At 40.5% G+C, this 18,645-nt stretch overlaps 2 protein-coding genes across 2 annotated transcripts in view; one reads left to right on the top strand and one right to left on the bottom strand.

Annotated features, from left to right (window-relative positions):
• Window positions 1-18,645, top strand: part of AURKAIP1 (aurora kinase A interacting protein 1) — a 180,256-nt gene that overhangs the window by 60,856 nt on the left and 100,755 nt on the right. The window lies entirely within an intron of this gene.
• The window catches only part of ATAD3A (ATPase family AAA domain containing 3A), a 43,747-nt gene that overhangs the window by 5,267 nt on the left and 19,835 nt on the right, over window positions 1-18,645 (bottom strand). Inside the window, exons 11-15 of the mRNA XM_074558312.1 lie at window positions 17,060-17,184; window positions 13,310-13,361; window positions 12,261-12,331; window positions 10,079-10,246; window positions 9,343-9,451 (exon numbers count right to left, since the gene is read on the bottom strand). Of these exons, the coding sequence (XP_074414413.1) occupies window positions 9,343-9,451; window positions 10,079-10,246; window positions 12,261-12,331; window positions 13,310-13,361; window positions 17,060-17,184 (525 nt within the window). The remainder of the gene's footprint in view (window positions 1-9,342; window positions 9,452-10,078; window positions 10,247-12,260; window positions 12,332-13,309; window positions 13,362-17,059; window positions 17,185-18,645) is intronic.

Here is an 18,645-nt window from a genome sequence, read left to right as displayed (position 1 = left end):
TTAAATTTCCTCTCTTGCTGTAAAAGAGCTGTACATGTGAAGCCTTGTTTGGAGAAGAAAAGACCTCAACATTTGGCTTCTTAAAATTTCCTCTCCTGGTTTAGAAGAGCTGCACATATAAAGCCTGGTTTTGAGAAGAAAAGACACCACAATTGGCTTTTTTTAATTCCCTCTCCTGCCCTAAAAGAGCTGTACATGTGAAGCCTTGTTTTGAGAAGAAAAGACCCAACATCTGGCTTCTTAAAATTTCCTCTCCTGGTCTAGAAGAGCTGCACACACGAAGCCTTGTTTTGAGAAGAGAAACCCATTATTTGGCTTCTTAAATTTCCCTCTCCTGCTCTAAAACACCTGCACATGTGAAGCCTGGTTTTCAGAAGATCCCACACTTGGTTCCTTTAAATTTCTTCTGCTCTAAGAGATGCACTTGTGAAGCTTTGTTTTCAGAAGACCCCACATTTGGCTTTTTAAAATCCCCCCTCCTGCTCTAGAAGAGTTGCAAGTGTAAAGCCTTGTTTTGAGAAGAAAATACCCCACATTTGGCTCCTTTAAATTTCTTCTGCCCTAAAAGAGCTGCATATGTGAAGCCTTGTTTTGAGAAGGCCCAACATTTGGCTTTTTAAAATTTTCTCTCCTCTAAAAGAGCTGCAGGTGTGAAGCCAATAAAGTGGAGAGAGGTGGGTGCAGGAGGGTGATGGAACCACTCCATCCAAAGCTAAATAAAATTGTTTCAACACTTGCACAGCAGAACAAACAGCAGTGCCGGGGAGCACATGGGCAACGTGGTGCCTTTAAAATGATGTTTAATGTGCCTTACCCTGCTTTCCTCCCTCAGGAACCTCCCCTGCATCACCTCAGTGCTGTGGCAGCTCCCACCTGTACAAAGCCCAACTGCCCAGGCCAGTTCTGCTGGCAGGGGCAGCACAGAGGTGAGCACAGCTCCTTGGGGCAGCAGAGGGACTGTCCCTCATGCAGGGCACACCCAGCACAGCCTGGGCTCCCTGAGATGCCAGCACAGCACACAGGGCAGGGATGCTGGTGCTGGATGCTGGTGCTGTCAGCTGCACCCATCTCCACGGTAACAGAGCAGCCCCCGAGCTGCAGAGTTCTAAATCTGGTTCCTCCCTCGGCAAGGGCTCCCGTGAGCAGCTCGGGGAATGAGGGAGCTGGGCTGAAAAGAGATCCCTTGGCTGCACACAGATCCCTTTGATGTACACAGATCCCTTGGTTTCACACACAATCCCTTTTATGCACACAGATCCCTTGGCTGCTCAGGGATCCTTTGGCTGCACACAGATCCCTTTTTATGCACACAGATCCCTGGGATGTACAGGGATTCCCTGGCTGCACACAGATCCCTTTGATGCACACAGATCCCTTTAATGCACACAGATCCCCTGGCTCCACACAGATCCCTTTGATGCACACAGATCCCCTTGGTTTCACACAGAATCCCTTTCATGCACATGATCCTTTTTATGCAGACAGATCCCTTGGTTTTACACAAATCCCTTGGTTTCACACAGATCCCTTTAATGCACACAGATCCCCTGGCTCCACACAGATTCCTTTTATGGACACAGATCCCTTTTATGCACAGAGATTCCTTGGTTGCACATGGACCCTTGGTTTCAGACAAATCCCTTTTTCTGCACACAGATCCCTGGGATGTACAGGATTCCCTGGCCGTACACAGATCCCTTTTATGCTCTCAGATCCCTTTGATGCACACAAATCCCTCTGTTTCACACAGATCCCTTTTATGCTCACAGATCCCTTGGTTCCACACAGATCCCCTGGTTCCACACAGATCCCCTGGTTTCTCACAGATCCCTTGGTTTCTCACAGATCCCCTGGTTTCTCACAGATCCCTTTGATGCTCACAGATCCCTTGGTTCCACACAGATCCCTTGGTTTCTCACAGATCCCCTGGTTTCTCACAGATCCCATGGTTTCTCACAGATCCCTTGGTTCCACACAGATCCCCTGGTTTCTCACAGATCCCCTGGTTTCTCACAGATCCCTTGGTTTGTCACAGATCCCTTGATTTCTCACAGATCCCCTGGTTTCTCACAGATTCCTTGGTTTCTCACAGATCCCTTGGTTTCTCACAGATCCCTTGGTTTCACACAGATCCCTTGGTTTCTCACGGATCCCTTGGTTTTACACAAATCCCTTGGTTTTACACACATCCCTTTCATGCTCACAGATCCCTTGGTTTCACACAGATCCCTTTGATGCACACAGATCCCCTGGTTTCTCACAGATCCCTTGGTGCACAGGGACTGGGATGAGGGCTGGGAGCCCTGCAGCTCCCCCACCCACCCTGCCTGCCCCTAAAAACCCCAAACTTCTCCCCCATCCTGGATTTTCACTGCCAACCCTTCTGTTCCCCATCCCAGTGAGTTTAATGTGGATTTCAGCACTCACTGCAGTGATCCTGAGGCATCACACACAGCCTCCATCCATTATTGATGCTGCAAAACACCAATTCCAGCAAGGAAGGAGCCTGACAGAAAACCAGCACAGGAACCAACTCAGGGGTGACCCTTTTACCCCTCAGGGAGGTCCATGGGGCAGAAAACAAAGCCCAGCCCGAGCTGCAGCTCTGCCACCAGCACAGGGCTGGAGCTGCCTGTGGCATCACTGAGGAGATGCAAGGAGAAATAATAATTTCCAACAAAAGCAAAAGGTTCCTCAGGCTGGTTTTCAGCTCCTCTAACCCCTTTTCCAGCCTTTTTTTAGGGGAGGAACTGGTTGGACCACAAAAGGTCTCAGAGCTGCAGGTGCTGGGTTTTCCTGCAAAATCCTTTCCCTGTGCAAACCCTCTGCAATCCTGGCTCCAGGCAGGACTGAGACCGAAAACCAGGAGTAAAGCCTGGCCTTGGGAAGGAGCAGCTCTGTAAACAGAGAATTCTCCAGTTATAATTTATTTTCTATTTATTTATTATTTTCTATTTCTTTATTCACCAAGGTTCTTGTGCTGCTCTCACTGCCTGAGCAGCACCCTCAGCACTGAGGCTGCCAAATATTCCCTCAGCATCTCTCCTGTCCTCTCTGCAAAAAATGACACTTAAATCAGGAGTAAAGCCTGGCCTTGGGAAGGAGCAGCTCTGTAAACAGAGAATTCTCTAGTTATAATTTATTTTATATTTATTTATTATTTATTTTCTATTTATTTATTCTCCAAGGTTCTTGTGCTGCTCTCACTGCCTGAGCAGCACCCTCAGCACCTCTCCTGTCCTCCCTGCAAAAACTGACACTTAAACCAGGAGGAAAGCCTGGCCTTGGGAAGGAGCAGCTCTGTAAATAGATATTCACTAATTATTATTATTTATTTATTATTTATTATATATTTCTTTATTCTGCAAGGTTCTTGTGCTGCTCTCACCCTCAGCACCTCTCCTGTCCTCCCTGCAAAAACTGACACTTAAACCAGGAGTAAAGCCTGGCCTTGGGAAGGAGCAGGTCTAAAAATAGAGAATTCTCTAGTTATTATTATTTATTTTTATTTATTTATTATTTATTTTCTATTTATTCTCTATTTCTTTATTCTGCAAGGTTCTTGTGCTGCTCTCACTGCCTGAGCAGGATCCTCAGCACCTCTCCTGTCCTCCCTGCAAAAACTGACACTTAAATCAGGAGTAAAGCCTGGCCTTGGGAAGGAGCAGCTCTGTAAATAGATATTCACTAATTATTATTATTTATTTATTATTTATTTTATATTTCTTTATTCTGCAAGGTTCTTGTGCTGCTCTCACTGCCTGAGCAGCACCCTCAGCACTGAGGCTGCCAAATATTCCCTCAGCACCTCTGCTGTCCTCTCTGCAAAAAGGGAAAACTGCAAAGGTTTTGTTCAGAACCTCCCTCACCCCTTTGACATTTTTATTTTTTTGTAAAATAAAAATTCTTCATAATTTATTTTTGCAAAATAAAAATAAAAACAGGGCTCTCAGTGCAGCCCTGAAACCACTGCAAAGGTTTTGTTCAGACCTCCCTCACCCCTTTGACAGTTTTATTTTTTGCAAAATAATAATTCTTTATAAAATTTTATTTGTAAAATAAAATAAAATTGTAAAATGTAAAATAAAATAAAATAAAAATAAAAACAGGGCTCTCAGTGCAGCCCTGAAACCACTGCAAAGGTTTTGTTCAGACCTCCCTCACCCCTTTGACAGTTTTATTTTTTGCAAAATAATAATTCTTTATAAAATTTCATTTGTAAAATAAAAATAAAATTGTAAAATGTAAAATAAAATAAAATAAAAATGTAAATAAAAACAGGGCTCTCAGTGCAGCCCTGAAACCACTGCAAAGGTTTTGTTCAGACCTCCCTCACCCCTTTGACATTTTTATTTTTTGTAAAATTATTATTTTACAAAATAATTGTAAAATAAATTTTTTATTTGTAAAATAAAATTGTAAAATGTAAAATAAAATAAAGATGTAAATAAAAACAGGGCTCTCAATGCAGCCCTGGTGGGGTGTTTGGAAATGGAAAAAAGAGCTTTTTTTGGGATGGATTTTTGTGCTGTGCAGTTCATGCTCTGCTGATTTTCTCAATGACTTTCTATTTTTAGGAAGCCTCAGGCCCTCGCTGTCAAGAAAGCAAATGGGAGAAGCAGCTGCCCCTTCTGGGAGTAGCTTGCACACACACAAAAACAGCACTGAGTTCATTTCTATTCACACCTCTGCTCCTGCCTGGGCACATTTTAACCCATTTTCTGCAGTGCAGCAATTCCTGTTTTATCCCTCCAAGCCAATCAGGAAATAATTGTGTTTGCTGAGGATGGCAGAGATGACAAGTGCAGCCTGAATGACCTCGTGTTTCATTCCAAGCCAAGATTTGTGGTTGATTTGAACCTGGCCAGACTCATCTGGATCATTTAAATCCCATTTATAATGAAAACAGCCTGCTGAAATAAAAAAAAAAAAAAAAAATCATCCCACACAAAAATACAACAGCTATTTTTAAAATATAAACAAGGGAGTAAAAAAAAAAAAAAAGAAAAAAAAAGGCATTTATGCATTTATGTCAGTGGCATAAAAGGCAAGGAAATGACAGGAAGCTCCCACTGGGACACAAAACCCCTGGGAATTCTCCTGAAGTGCTGCCAAAACAATTTTCCAAGATTACAGCTTGGAATAATGAAAGGTTGCTTTTTCTGCTTTTAGGTTTTGACATTTTATCTAAAGCACATCAGCAGCTCTGAGTGCAGGGCTGGGAAGGGAATTTTTAATTTTTCCATTTTTCCTGAGGGGAATTTTTAAGGTGAAAATGCCCCGACAATGGAACAGCACAAGGACAAAAGGGAATGCTCAGACTCCTGCAGGAGAATTAAAATGGATTTTTAGCATCACACTCCTCCTGTGCCAGACAGCAGACTCTGGTCAGCCACAAGATTTTATTATTTCTCCTTTTCCCTTTCCTTTTCCCAGATCAGGATATTCTGATATCGGATTATTTCCCACCTTCTTCAGAAAACAGCTTGGATTAAAAGGGAATTAAAATACCAAAAACGAGATCTTGATATGAGATATCAGATTATTTCCCACCTTTTTCAGAAAAACAGCTTGAATTAAAAGGGAATTAAAATACCAAAAATGAGATAGTGATATGAGATATCAGATTATTCCCACCTTTGGTACTCAGCACCTTGAATTAAAATACCAAAAATGAGATCTTGATATGAGATATCAGATTATTTCCCACCTTTTTCAGAAAACAGCTTGAATTAAAAGGGAATTAAAATGTCAAAAATGAGATATTGATAGGAGATATCAGATTATTCCCACCTTTGGTATTCAGCACCTTGAATTAAAACACCAAAAATGAGATATTGGTATGAGATACCAGATTATTTCCCACCTTTTTCAGAAAACAGCTTGGATTAAAGGGGAATTAAAATACCAAAAATGAGATCTTGATATGAGATATCAGATTATTTCCCACCTTTTTCAGAAAACACCTTGGATTAAAAGGGAATTAAAATACCAAAAATGAGATAGTGATATGAGATATCAGATTATTTCCCACCTTTGGTATTCAGCACCTTGAATTAAAATACCAAAAATGAGATATTGATATGAAATATAAGAAATACAGAATAATCAGATTATATCCCACCTTTTTCAGGAAATACCTTGAATTAGCAGGGAATTAAAACACTAAAAATTATATATTGATATGAAAAATAAGAAATACAGAGTAATCAGATTATTCTGTAATCAGATTATTTCCCACCTTTGGCATTCAGCACCTTGAATTAACAGGGAATTAAAAGACCAAAGGTCACAGGTTTTCATATTTTTATGGAATTTTTATAAGTTTGGGCCATTTGCATATTGGGGTTTAATATTCCAATTACAGATTCAGATAGTGAAGGAATTTATCCCAAGTTTGCTGCCTCCAAACTCATTTTTATTGAACTTTTTTGGGGCAGGAACAGCAGCTCCAAACTCCAAATTCCTTGTCCAAAAAATGGACAAGAAGTCACAGGTTTCAATATTTTTATAAGTTTGCATATTTGGGTTTAATCTTCCATATAAAAGCTTCAGCTAATGAAGGAATTTATCCCAAGTTTGCTGCCCCCAAACTCATTTTTGTTTAACTTTAATGAGGTCCCTTTGATTTTAACTTTGATTTGATTTTCACTCTGATTTCCACTCTGATTTCCACTCTTTCATCTTGATTTTCACTCTGATTTTCACCCTAATTTTCATTCTTTCACTCTAATTTTCACTCTAATTTTCACTCTAGCTTTCACTCTAATTTCCACCTTGATTTTCACCTTGATTTTCACTCTGATTTCCACTCTGACTTTCACTCTTTCATCTTGATTTTCACTCTGATTTCCACTAATTTTCACTCTGATTTTCACTCTAATTTTCACTGATTTTCACTCTGATTTTCACTCTAGCTTTCACTCTTTCACTCTAATTTCCACCTTGACTTTCACCTTGATTTTCACTCTGATTTCCACTCTGACTTTCACTCTTTCATCTTGATTTTCACTCTGATTTTCACTCTAATTTTCACTGATTTTCACTCTAATTTTCACTCTAGCTTTCACTCTAATTTCCACCTTGATTTTCACCTTGATTTTCACTCTGATTTCCACTCTGACTTTCACTCTTTCATCTTGATTTTCACTCTGATTTTCACCAATTTTCACTCTGATTTTCACTCTAATTTTCACTCTGATTTTCACTCTAATTTTCACTCTAGCTTTCACTCTTTCACTCTAATTTCCACCTTGATTTTCACTCTGATTTTCACCAATTTTCACTCTGATTTTCCCTCTGATTTTCACTCTAATTTTCACTAATTTTCACTCTAATTTTCACTGATTTTCACTCTAATTTTCACTCTAATTTTCACCGTTTTTCACTCTGATTTCCCCACAAATGAATTTTCTTGCCCCATCCAACCACCTCAAACATTCCTCCTCACTCCCCTCTCCTAACTCTATTTTTTCCAAAATTTTGAGTGTTCCATGAGAGCAGCACAACAACTTCCTGCTGCAGTTTTACACCAAGCCCTGTTAGCAGTGCTGGCAGCACCAGGTGCATTTTTAAAAGCTGTCAGGGAAAATGATTCACCCCCACCTTTTTCCTTCCTTCAGCAGCACTTAAAGGATAAATGATAAAAGCTGAGGTCATTCCTGGGGAGAAATGACAAATTTGCTGATAAGGGGGTGATAAAAAGCAAAGCATCATTTATCACAACTTCTTCTTACAGGAAATAGTTGGCAGCAGAGCCTTTCATAGATGACAGCACATATTTTGAAATATGATTCAATATCATAAAAATTATCCAGGAAAATTAACCAGCTGTGGGCTAGCAAAGAATAAAATAAAGAATTAACAGCACTCCAATTGGACCTCAGCTCATGAGTGCTGCAATTAAAATTGAATTTCTACTAGAAAGGAGAAATATTTATGTTCTTTAAAAGGTGGAAAATCAGCAGTAGAAGGAATGAAATGCACCAACTTCCTCAGATGTTTGTGAGCTGCTAAACTAAATTAAAAATTTAAGAGCTAAACAAAAAGCCACTTTGTTTTTACAAGCCCTGCAAGGAAGCTGACATGAGCAGGTTACATGAGACACAAACTGGATATTTCTGGGTTAGTGCATGAAAACCCCCAATCCAGTAAGAAACTGGCAGCTGTGACAAAACCAAAGGTGAAAACCTGATTTAAATCAAAAAACAACACTAAAGCTTGCTGAGCGTGTGAATAATTGTACTCCAAGTGGCAGCATATCTTATTTTTATAAATAAATATATAAAATAAATATATAAATAATGTAAAAATAAAATGTACAAAATTTATGTAGAAATAAAATGTACAAATATCTATTTTTTTTTCAGCTCCAATTCCAGTTTTGTTCCTTTAATAGCTCAAATTGCACTGAGAGGGTTTGGAAGAAAGCAGAGGAGGAGGAGGATGGTTCAGGGCACTGATGAGGGCACCAAAATGAGGTTTGTGTTCTCCTGAGCTGCAGCAGGAGTGTGGCCACCCCAAACTCACCTGCTTGGCCTGGATCCCACACGGGATTTGATATTTCCCACTTGGGATTATCAAACCTGCTCCTGTCCATGGGCTGAGGAATTGAGCTGATATTGCAACACCCAGCCCAGAGGAGCAGGGATTTGGACAATAAATGAAGGAATTGATCCCAAGTTTGGGAAACCTTCACAGGGAGAGAGGAGCTGAGAGTCCAGAGACAGAGCCTGGAACATCCCAGGAGGGGAAAAGGGAGGGAAAAAAGGGAGGGAAAGGAAAGGGGAGGAAAGGAAAAGGGGAAAGGAAAAGGGGAAAGGAAAAGGGGAAAGGAAAAGGGGAAAGGAGGGAAAAGGGAAGGAAAAAGGGGAAGGAAAGGGGAAGGGAAAAGGAAAGGGAAAAGGGAAGGGGAAGGGGAAGGGGAAGGGGAAGGGGAAGGGGAAGGGGAAGGGGAAGGGGAAGGGGAAGGGGAAGGGGAAGGGGAAGGGAAGGGAAGGGAAGGGAAGGGAAGGGAAGGAAGGAAAGGAAAGGAAAGGAAAGGAAAGGAAAGGAAAGGAAAGGAAAGGAAAGGAAAGGAAAGGAAAGGAAAGGAAAGGAAAGGAAAGGAAAGGAAAGGAAAGGAAAGGAGGAAGGGAAAAGGAAAAAGGGAAAGGGGAAAGGGAAACGAGGGAAAAGGGGAAGGAAAAAGGGGAAGGGAAGGGGAAGGAAAGGGAAAAGGAAAGGGAAAAGGAAAGGGAAGAGAAGGGGAAGGAAAAGGGAAGGGAAAGGAAGGAGAGGGAAGGAAAGAGAAGGCAAAAGGAGGGCAAAGGGAAGGGAAGGAGAAGGACGAGCCCCTCTCACCTGCCATGCCACAGCGAGCTGGGAGATCTCCCGGCCGGACATGCCCTCGGTCAGCCTGGCAATCTCTGAGCACTTCTTGCCATAATCAAACTGGGCCAGCTTCAACCTCCTGAAAGGCACAACCACCCCTGGTCAGCTCCTTCCTACAGCTTCCTGCCTGCATCTCTGCCTCCTGAACTGTCAGGGCACTGCAGCCATGAGATTTGATGGAAAATCCTTTCCTTGGGATTTTTTCTCCTGAGAAGCTGAGAGGCCTCAGAAACAGAATGTAAACAATGGTTATCTGCTGCTGTGGAATGCAACAGGTGAATCTGTGATTGGTCTCATGTGGTTGTTTTTAATTAATGGCCAATCACAGCCCAGCTGTCTCAGACTCTCTGGTCAGTCACAAGATTTTATTATCATTTCTTTCTATTCCTTTCAAGCCTTCTGATGAAATCTTTTCTTTTATTATTTTAGTATAGTTTTACTAGATAATATTAACAAAATATATATATAATAAAATAATAAATCAGCCTTCTGAACCATGGAGTCAAGATTCTCATCTCTCCCCTCACCCTGGGACCACCAACACAGGGCACAACAAAAAATCTGCGATGGTGTCACAGCGAGAGGCACCTCCCAAATCTGCTTGTTGAAAGAGGATTTACAGACAAAACACACAAGAAAGGGGATGAGGAAAACCAAGGAAAGACAGGGGATTCTCTGAAGAGGGAGAGGTGTGAGGGGCACTCACTGCTTGCCCTCTGTGGCCGGCTTCAGCACGTGCTGGTCGAAATACATCCTGACGAGGCGCTCGCGCTCCTCCAGCCGGGGCAGCTCGAAGTTCACCATCTCATCTATCCTGTCATTGATGGCCCAGTCAAACTGCTCCGGCTGGTTGCTTGCTAAAACAAGCATAAACCTGGAATTAGGGGGAAAAAAAAGAAATAAAGATAGACTGACAAAGGCAGAAAAAGCAAAATTGATGAGCGGAGTTTGAACGTTGGGAGCTGCCGATGGTGTGGATGTGGATGCCGTGGTTGGGATCAAAGATGTTTCATCACATGGAAAAAAACCTGGATTCCTTAGAAATACCTTTAAAACTTAGAAATAACCTCCTCAAGCAGCACACTAAAATGTGTTTGGAGTTGTTTGAAGTGTGCAGACCCAGCTCTGCTCCATGTGCTCCTCCAGGTCCTGCTGCGTTTTGGAGCTGGAAATTCTTTTTTGTTTTATTGCTTTGTAATGATGCTTCTTCCCTGTGCCAATACTTTAATGCCTTAATTGATGCCACCAGTTAAACAGTGCCTAATAATTTGAAATGGGCTTTTAAGCACAGCTATTGGAATATTGATGTTCTTGCTGTCTGGCTGAATCATTGCCTACAAGGGGCCGTGTTCTCTGCTGTCATTTCTGGAGGTAACTTGGCCAAGCCAAGACTGTGGGGTTTCATCAAAAAAGATTTGCAGATTAAGGATGAAGCCAGGATTGCCATGCAGCCTGATATTCAGGCAGTTTGCTATCCCACAGGATGATTTTGGGAAGTTGAAAAGCAGCAATTCCCAATTCTGGTGCCAATTCCCTGCTGAAGGAAGAGTTTTCCTCAGGGTGTCACCAAAGCACCCCATTTCTACACCCCATTTCACCCATTTCACCCCAGTGAGCTCCCCCTGAGGGCTGCAGGGCTGCTCCTTGCCCAGAGCAGCAATGAGGCTGCTCAGAAGCAAAAAGCAGAGCAGGAATCACCAGGGCATGTTCAGTGTCCTCAGATGGCTCCTGGCTGAAATCAGGGCTGAATTTAATGGCAGAGCTCATTGTAAATGAGAGCTCAGCTGTTCTGGGCATCCCCAGCACCCAAAAAACACCCCCAGAGCTCCCAGCACCAAAAAAATTCCCCAATTTAACATCAGGGGAAAGAAAAACCATCCCCAAAAAACACCCCCAGAGCTCCCAGCACCAAAAAACTTCCCCAATTTAACATCAGGGGAAAGAAAAGCCATCCCCAGCACCCCAAAAAACATCCCCAGAGCTCCCAGCACCAAAAAACTTCCCCAATTTAACATCAGGGGAAAGAAAAACCACCCCAAAAAACACCCCCAGAGCTCCTCCAAGGCAATTTAAAATCACCAACACCCAGAAAACATCCCCACAGCTCTTCTGAGGTAATTTAATATTAGGGGAAAGAAAAATCATCCCAAGCACCCCAAAAAACACCCCCAGAGCTCCCAGCACCAAAAAAATTCCCCAATTTAACATCAGGGGAAAGAAAAAACATCCCCAGCACCCCCAAAAACCACCCCCAGAGCTCTTCCAAGGCAATTTAAAATCACCAATACCCAGAAAACATCCCCAGAGCTCTTCCAAAGAAATTAAAAATTACCAACACCCAGAAAACATCCCCAGAGCTCTTCTGAGGTAATTTAATATCAGGGGAAAGAAAAACCATCCCCAGCACCCCCAAAAACACCCCCAGAGCTCTTCCAAGGCAATTTAAAATCCCCACAGGGGTTTTAAGCACAGGGGAAGCAATGGAAACTCAGCTGCCTCACACAAGAGGTCACTGCAGAGGAGCAAACACCACCCAAGTGTTTTTCCAGGGAACTTGAAGCACCCAGCCAGGAGAACTCTGAATTTTTGTGGGAGTGATTTTCCTGGGCTCTTGTATAAACAGGAACTGGCCAACAAACACAATATAAACATCAAGATACTCAAGATGTCCAAATATCACCAAAGTTTCAGGGAAAAAATTTTCCTTCTGTTCTGGTTTCCAAGTGCCAGGAAGAGTTGATGGAGGAACAAGCTACAAAGTGAGAGGGGGAAATTCTCTGCAGGCTCTGTTCAATCCCCCAGCAGCACAGAGCATTTCCAACCTCCAGAGATCCTTTAAAGGCTTTTCTCAGCCCAGGCACACATCAGCTGCTGAAGTGGGTACTCACTTGTTGCTGTGCTGCCCTGTTCTGTGCAGAAATGCATTGAGAGTTGCTCTGAGATCTTCACTGATTTTCTCCTGCAAAGGTGAAAGCCAAAGGAGCATCAGCTGCTGGGGACTGCAGGCAGCTCAGAGCTTTCATCAGCATTAAGGACTAAGGGAATTCTGTTATTTGGCCATTTGTTTATTTGTATTCCTTTATTTAAGGAGAAGGAGGAGAAGGAGAAGAAGGAGAAGGAGCAGAACCAGAGCAGGAGAAGGAGCAGAGGAGCATAAGGAGAAGAACAGGAGAAGAAGGAGCAGGAGCAGAGCAGGAGAAGAACAGGAGCAGGAGAAGGAGCAAGAGCAGAACAGGAGAAGGAGCAAAGCAGGAGCAGGAGAAGGAGCAGAGCAGAAGAACAAGCAGGAAAAGGAGAAGGAGCAGGAGAAGGAACAGGAGAAGGAGCAGAAGAAGCAGAAGAAGCAGAACAGGAGAAGGAACAGGAGAAGGAGCAGGAGCAGGAGAAGGAGGGAGCAGAGGAACATAAGGAGAAAAACGGGAGAAGGAGCAGAAGAGGAGAAGAAGCAGAGCAGGAGAAGGAGCAGAAGAAGCAGAGCAGGAGCAGGAGAAGGAACAGGAGAAGGAGCAGGAGAAGGGAGCAGAGGAGCATAAGGAGAAGAACGGGAGAAGGAGCAGAACAGGAGAAGAAGGAGCAGGAGCAAAGCAGGAGCAGGAGAAGGAGCAGAGCAGAACAAGCAGGAAAAGGAGAAGGAGCAGAAGAAGCAGAGCAGGAGCAGGAGAAGGAACAGGAGAAGGAGCAGAGCAGAAGAACAAGCAGGAGCAGAACAGGAGAAGGAGCAAAGCAGGAGCAGGAGAAGAAGCAGAAGGAGCAGAAGAAGCAGAGCAGGAGCAGGAGAAGGAGCAGAAGCAGAAGGAGCAGAAGGAGCAGAAGGAGCAGAAGCAGAGCAGGAGCAGGTGAAGGAGCAGAAGCAGAGCAGGAGAAGAACAGGAGAAGGAGCAGAAGGAGCAGAGCAGGAGCAGAGCAGGAGCAGAGCAGACACACAGCCAGCACTTACCGTGGCCCTTTTCCTCAGGAATGCATCGGCCTCGTCCACGAAGAGCAGGAGGCTGCAGGGGGAAGCAGCACAGTGAGGGCACAGCCTGGGCAGCCTCTGCTGCTTTTGGCCAGGGCTGCGATTCCATGGACAAGATGGAATTCCTTGTTTGGACTCGGATGTTTGTTAGCTCATATCTGTGTTACACTCTCACAAACCCTGAGCTCTGCAGCACTTTAACAAACTAAAAATGGAGCTGTGTCTCACTCTACAAGGCCTTTTAAGGATAAAGTGTCCAATTAAGAAATGACACCTAAATTATTTTTACTTTTAACCCAATAACCAACCACCCATGGCTTGCAATGTGGAGTTTTTATACAATTACACAAAACCACCCAAACCCATGGAGAAGAAGAAGGAGAAGGAGGAGAAGGAAGAGGAGAAGGAGGAGGAGGAGGAGGAGGAGAAGGAGAAGGAGAAGGAGAAGGAGAAGGAGGAGGAGGAGGAGAAGGAGAAGGAGAAGGAGAAGGAGAAGGAGAAGGAGAAGGAGAAGGAGAAGGAGAAGGAGAAGGAGGAGAAGGAGAAGAAGGAGAAGGAGGAGGAGGAGGAGAAGAAGGAGAAAAAGGAGAAAAAGGAGAAGAAGGAGGAGAAGGAGAAGGAGAAGGAAGAGAAGAAGAAGGTGAATAAGAAGAACCAGCCTCTGCCCTAAATCCTCCATCCTGCCCCATATATTTCCATATTCTAAAACCCCAAACTCTGAGTTTCCCACACCCTTCTATCCAAACTCCACACCCACAATCCCAGCTCCACCATTCCATTCTGGAAGCTTCTCCTCAGCCTCAAATGCAGAAATTCAGACCTGCTCAAGCCTGAGTGCTGTTTTAGCATTCCCTCCTCTTTACAGAGCTGTGTGCAGGGCACAGCACAGAAATCCTGGTGACAGTGACACCTCCCTGCCATTTCTCCTCCTAAAAGCTCAAACCTCAGCCTGCTTTCTTGTTTTGTGAGGTTTTTCTTTCCCAAACCACAGCAGCACTAATGGAACGGCTTTACTACCTGTGGAGAAGTGAATTAATAAAGGCCATGAATTATTCACCAAAATAAATTCCCTTCTAACCCAAGGGCAGAGCTCTTCCCACGGGACTGGGCCTGTGAAGATGTTTATCAATAACAGGAGCAGGTTGCTCATAAAGCTGTCACAGCTTGTATTGCCTCCCTGCCTAACTTCAAACCCAGCTTTTTTCAGGCCTGTTAGCATCTTCTCCCAAATATTCTCTGCAGAAAATGCGTTATCACAATTTCAGCTAAATAGGAAACAGCTAACACTGGTGGATATTCAGAATTAAATGTGTTTAAATACTTCAGTGCTGCTGGAGGTGAGAATATTGATTTTATGGGCACATGCAAGCTTTGATCAGTGTAGGGAGCTGAAATGCACAAAATTTTTTATCAGGGCAGAGAAATTCAGAGCCAGGCAGGGCTGGAAGAGAATTCCTGGATGGGAGCATCCAGCTGAGCATCCTCACATCCCTTCCAAGCTCTCACTTAAATCCTGAGCTCACTTAAATTCTGACACCTTCCCTTCTATAGCTCCTCAGGACAGAAGCTTCAAAATTAAATCTTGCTTTTAAATCCCTGATTTTTTTTTTCCTTTGTAAGGGGAAATAGAAAGATTGAGGTGATGAATGAAGGAGGATTAAAAGAGACACCACAAGATCGTGTCCATCTGAGAGCACACAAATCACTGGGCAGCCCCATTCACACATCTGAGCTCAGAGCAGCAAAAACCCAAAGTGACACCTCTGAAAGTTCAATATTGAATTTCACAACAATCTCTGCAGTGCAAAAATCAAAAATCCATTTATATTGGTAGGAGCAAATGAACCACACACTGCTACAAAATCAGGGAGCCAAATTCAGCCTCGGCCTGAGGAGCCTCTGCAGGTAAAAATCTGATTTTAAAGGTGACTGAAAAAGCAAAAGTTCTTTTTTGTGTTGGTGTTTTCTACACCTGATATTTTACACCTGTTTGTGATTTTTATATCATTGCCTTTAGTATCTATGTCCTTCTTATCCTCTTTTATTCACTCTTCCTGTTTGAGATTAAAAGTAAACCAGAAGCTGGATTTAAATCCTATCAGTGCTTAAAATCTTCAGGAGATTCTGTGTTAACTCACTCAGTAACAGCAACTCATTTATTGTGATTATTCTTGCAAATATAATGAAATAATAATAATTAATTAATTAAACTGAGTAATTTATAGAGCAGCTCCATGGATCATTTCAGAAAAGATTTGCTGTCCCCCTCAAAGGGAAAAGCAAAGTTCTTGCAGGATCAACCCCTTGCTTTCTAACAATTTATTTATTTAAAAATAAGTAAGATTTATTTATTTTTAAAAAGAAATATTTATTAAATATGTACTAATGATATATTATAATTATATATTTGTTACAGAATAGAATAGAATATAGAATATAGAATACAGAATATAGAATATAGAATATAGATAGGGTTCTTGCAGGATCAACCCCTTGCTTTCTAACAATTTATTTATTTTAAAATTAAGTAAGATTTATTTATTTTAATAAAGAAATATTTATTAAATATGTACTAATTATATATTATAATTATATATTTGTTACAGAATAGAATAGAATAGAACATAGAATACATAATATAGATATGGTTCTTGCAGGATCAACCCCTTGCTTTCTAACAATTTATTTATTTTAAAATAGGTAAGATTTACTTATTTTTAAAAATAAATATCTATTAAATAATTACATATTATATTATATTACATTACATTATATTACGTTATATTATATTATATTACATTACATTATATTATATTATATTATATTATATTATATTATATTATATTATATTATATTATATTATATTATATTATATTACATTATATTACATTACATTATATATATGGTTCTTGCAGGATCGACACCTTGCTTTCTAACAATTTACTTATTTTAAAATAAATAAAATTTATTTATTTTAATAAATAAATATTTCTTATATATTATATACTTACATACAATAAATACATGATATATTATATATTATTATATATATAATATATATAATTATATATATTATAGATAATATAATGTAATGTAAATGTAAATATATAATATATATATATAATTATATATATATTATAGATAATATAATGTAATGTAAATGGAAATATATAATATATATATATAATTATATATATTATAGATAATGTAATGTAATGTAAATGTAAATATATAATATATATATAATTATATATATATTATAGATAATATAATGTAATGTAAATGTAAATATATAATATATATATATATAATTATATATATTATGGATAATATAATGTAATGTAAATGTAAATATATAATATATATATAATTATATATATTATGGATAATATAATGTAATGTAATGTAAATATATAATATATATATAATTATATATATTATAGATAACACAATGCAATGTAAATGTAAATATATAATATATATAATTATATATATTATAGATAATATAATGTAATGTAATGTAAATGTAAATATATAATATATATATATAATTATATATATATTATAGATAATATAATGCAATGTCATGTCATGTCATGTAATATACACATTTTACATATTTCTATAAATACAATATATATAACATTAGGGTTGAACTACACTGTTGTGGCTGTGAGTGAGGGATTTTTGAACCAAAACCCAAAGTGAGGATGAAACAAAAGCCCAACTTACCCTCTCCTGCTGGTGTTGGCCCAGTCAAAGAGTTTGTGCATGGCTGTGACCCCGTCCCTGCCCATGGGGGCCACGTCCCCTCCGGTCATGATGGCGTAGTCCATGCCCGAGTGCACGGCCAGCTTCTGCAGGGAAACAAACCACCAATGCAGCCTTCACTGGCACTGCCAGGCCAGCGGGGAGCAAGGGGAATTACAGCAGTTTGTTGGGATTTTATTTATTTTTTCCATTTCTATCCATCTCTATAGGTGGCTTAAGAATTACAGCAGTTTGGTCCTGTCAGTGCTGGTTTGCAGAGGGAAGTATTGGCTTCTTTATGTTCATCACTTAATGGCAATTTTTTATTCAGGGTAAAAAAATAAACCATATAAACCCAACAGAGATGGCTATGAAGGGGCTGTTGCTGTGATTTTATTTTTCCATTTCTATCCAACTCTCTGGGCTTTAGAAACCCAAACTATGTGGCTTAAGAATTAAAGCATTTTAAGTCCTGTCAGTGCTGGTTTGCAGAGGGAAGAATTGGCTTCTTTATGTTCATCACTTAATGGCAATTTTTTTATTCAGGGTAAAAAAATAAACCATATAAATCCAATAGAGGTGGCTAGGAGGTGGCTGTTGCTGTGATTTTATTTATTTTTTCCATTTCTGTCCATCTCTATGGGTTTTAGAAACATAAACTATGTGTCTTTAGAATTAAAGCAGTTTGGTCCTGTCAGTGCTGGTTTGCAGAGGGAAGTATTGGCTTCTTAATGTTCATCACTTAATGGCAATTTTTTTATTTAGGGCAAAAATAAACCATATAAACCCAATAGAGGTGGCTGTTGTTGTGATTTTATTTATTTTTCCATTTCTGTCCATCTCTATGGGTTTTAGAAACCCAAACTAGGTGGCTTTAGAATTAAAGCAGTTTAGTCCTGTCAGTGCTGGTTTGCAGAGGGAAGTATTGGCTTCTTTATCACTTAATAGCAATTTTTTTATTTAGGACAAAAATAAACCATATAAACCCAATAGAGATGGCTATGAAGGGGCTGCTGATGTGATTTTATTTTTCCATTTCTATCCAACTCTATGGGTTTTAGAAACCCAAACTATGTGGCTTAAGAATCCTGTCAGTGCTGGTTTGCAGAGGGAAGGTATTGGCTTCTTTATCACTTAATAGCAATTTTTTCATTCAGGGCAAAAAATAAACCATATAAACCCAATAGAGGTGGCTGTTGCTGTGATTTTATTTATTTTTTCCATTTCTATCCAACTCTCTGGGCTTTAGAAACCCAAACTAGGTGGCTTTAGAATTAAAGCAGTTTGGTCCTGTCAGTGCTGGTTTGCAGAGGGGAGGTATTGGCTTCTTTATGTTCATCACTTAATGGCAATTTTTTTATTTAGGGCAAAAAAACCCCACATAAACCCAACAGAGGTGGATATGAAGGGGCTGCTGCTGTGATTTTATTTATTTTTCCATTTCTATCCAACTCTCTGGGTTTTAGAAACCCAAACTATGTGGCTTAAGAATTAAAGCAGTTTAATCCTGTCAGTGCTGGTTTGCAGAGGGAAGTATTGGCTTCTTTATCTTCTTTATCACTTAATGG

Source organism: Zonotrichia albicollis, chromosome 25 (assembly GCF_047830755.1).
Source record: "Zonotrichia albicollis isolate bZonAlb1 chromosome 25, bZonAlb1.hap1, whole genome shotgun sequence".
Classification (NCBI taxonomy): domain Eukaryota; kingdom Metazoa; phylum Chordata; class Aves; order Passeriformes; family Passerellidae; genus Zonotrichia; species Zonotrichia albicollis.
Note: the sequence above shows the minus strand (reverse complement) of the source record. Positions and strands in the feature narration are given on the sequence as shown.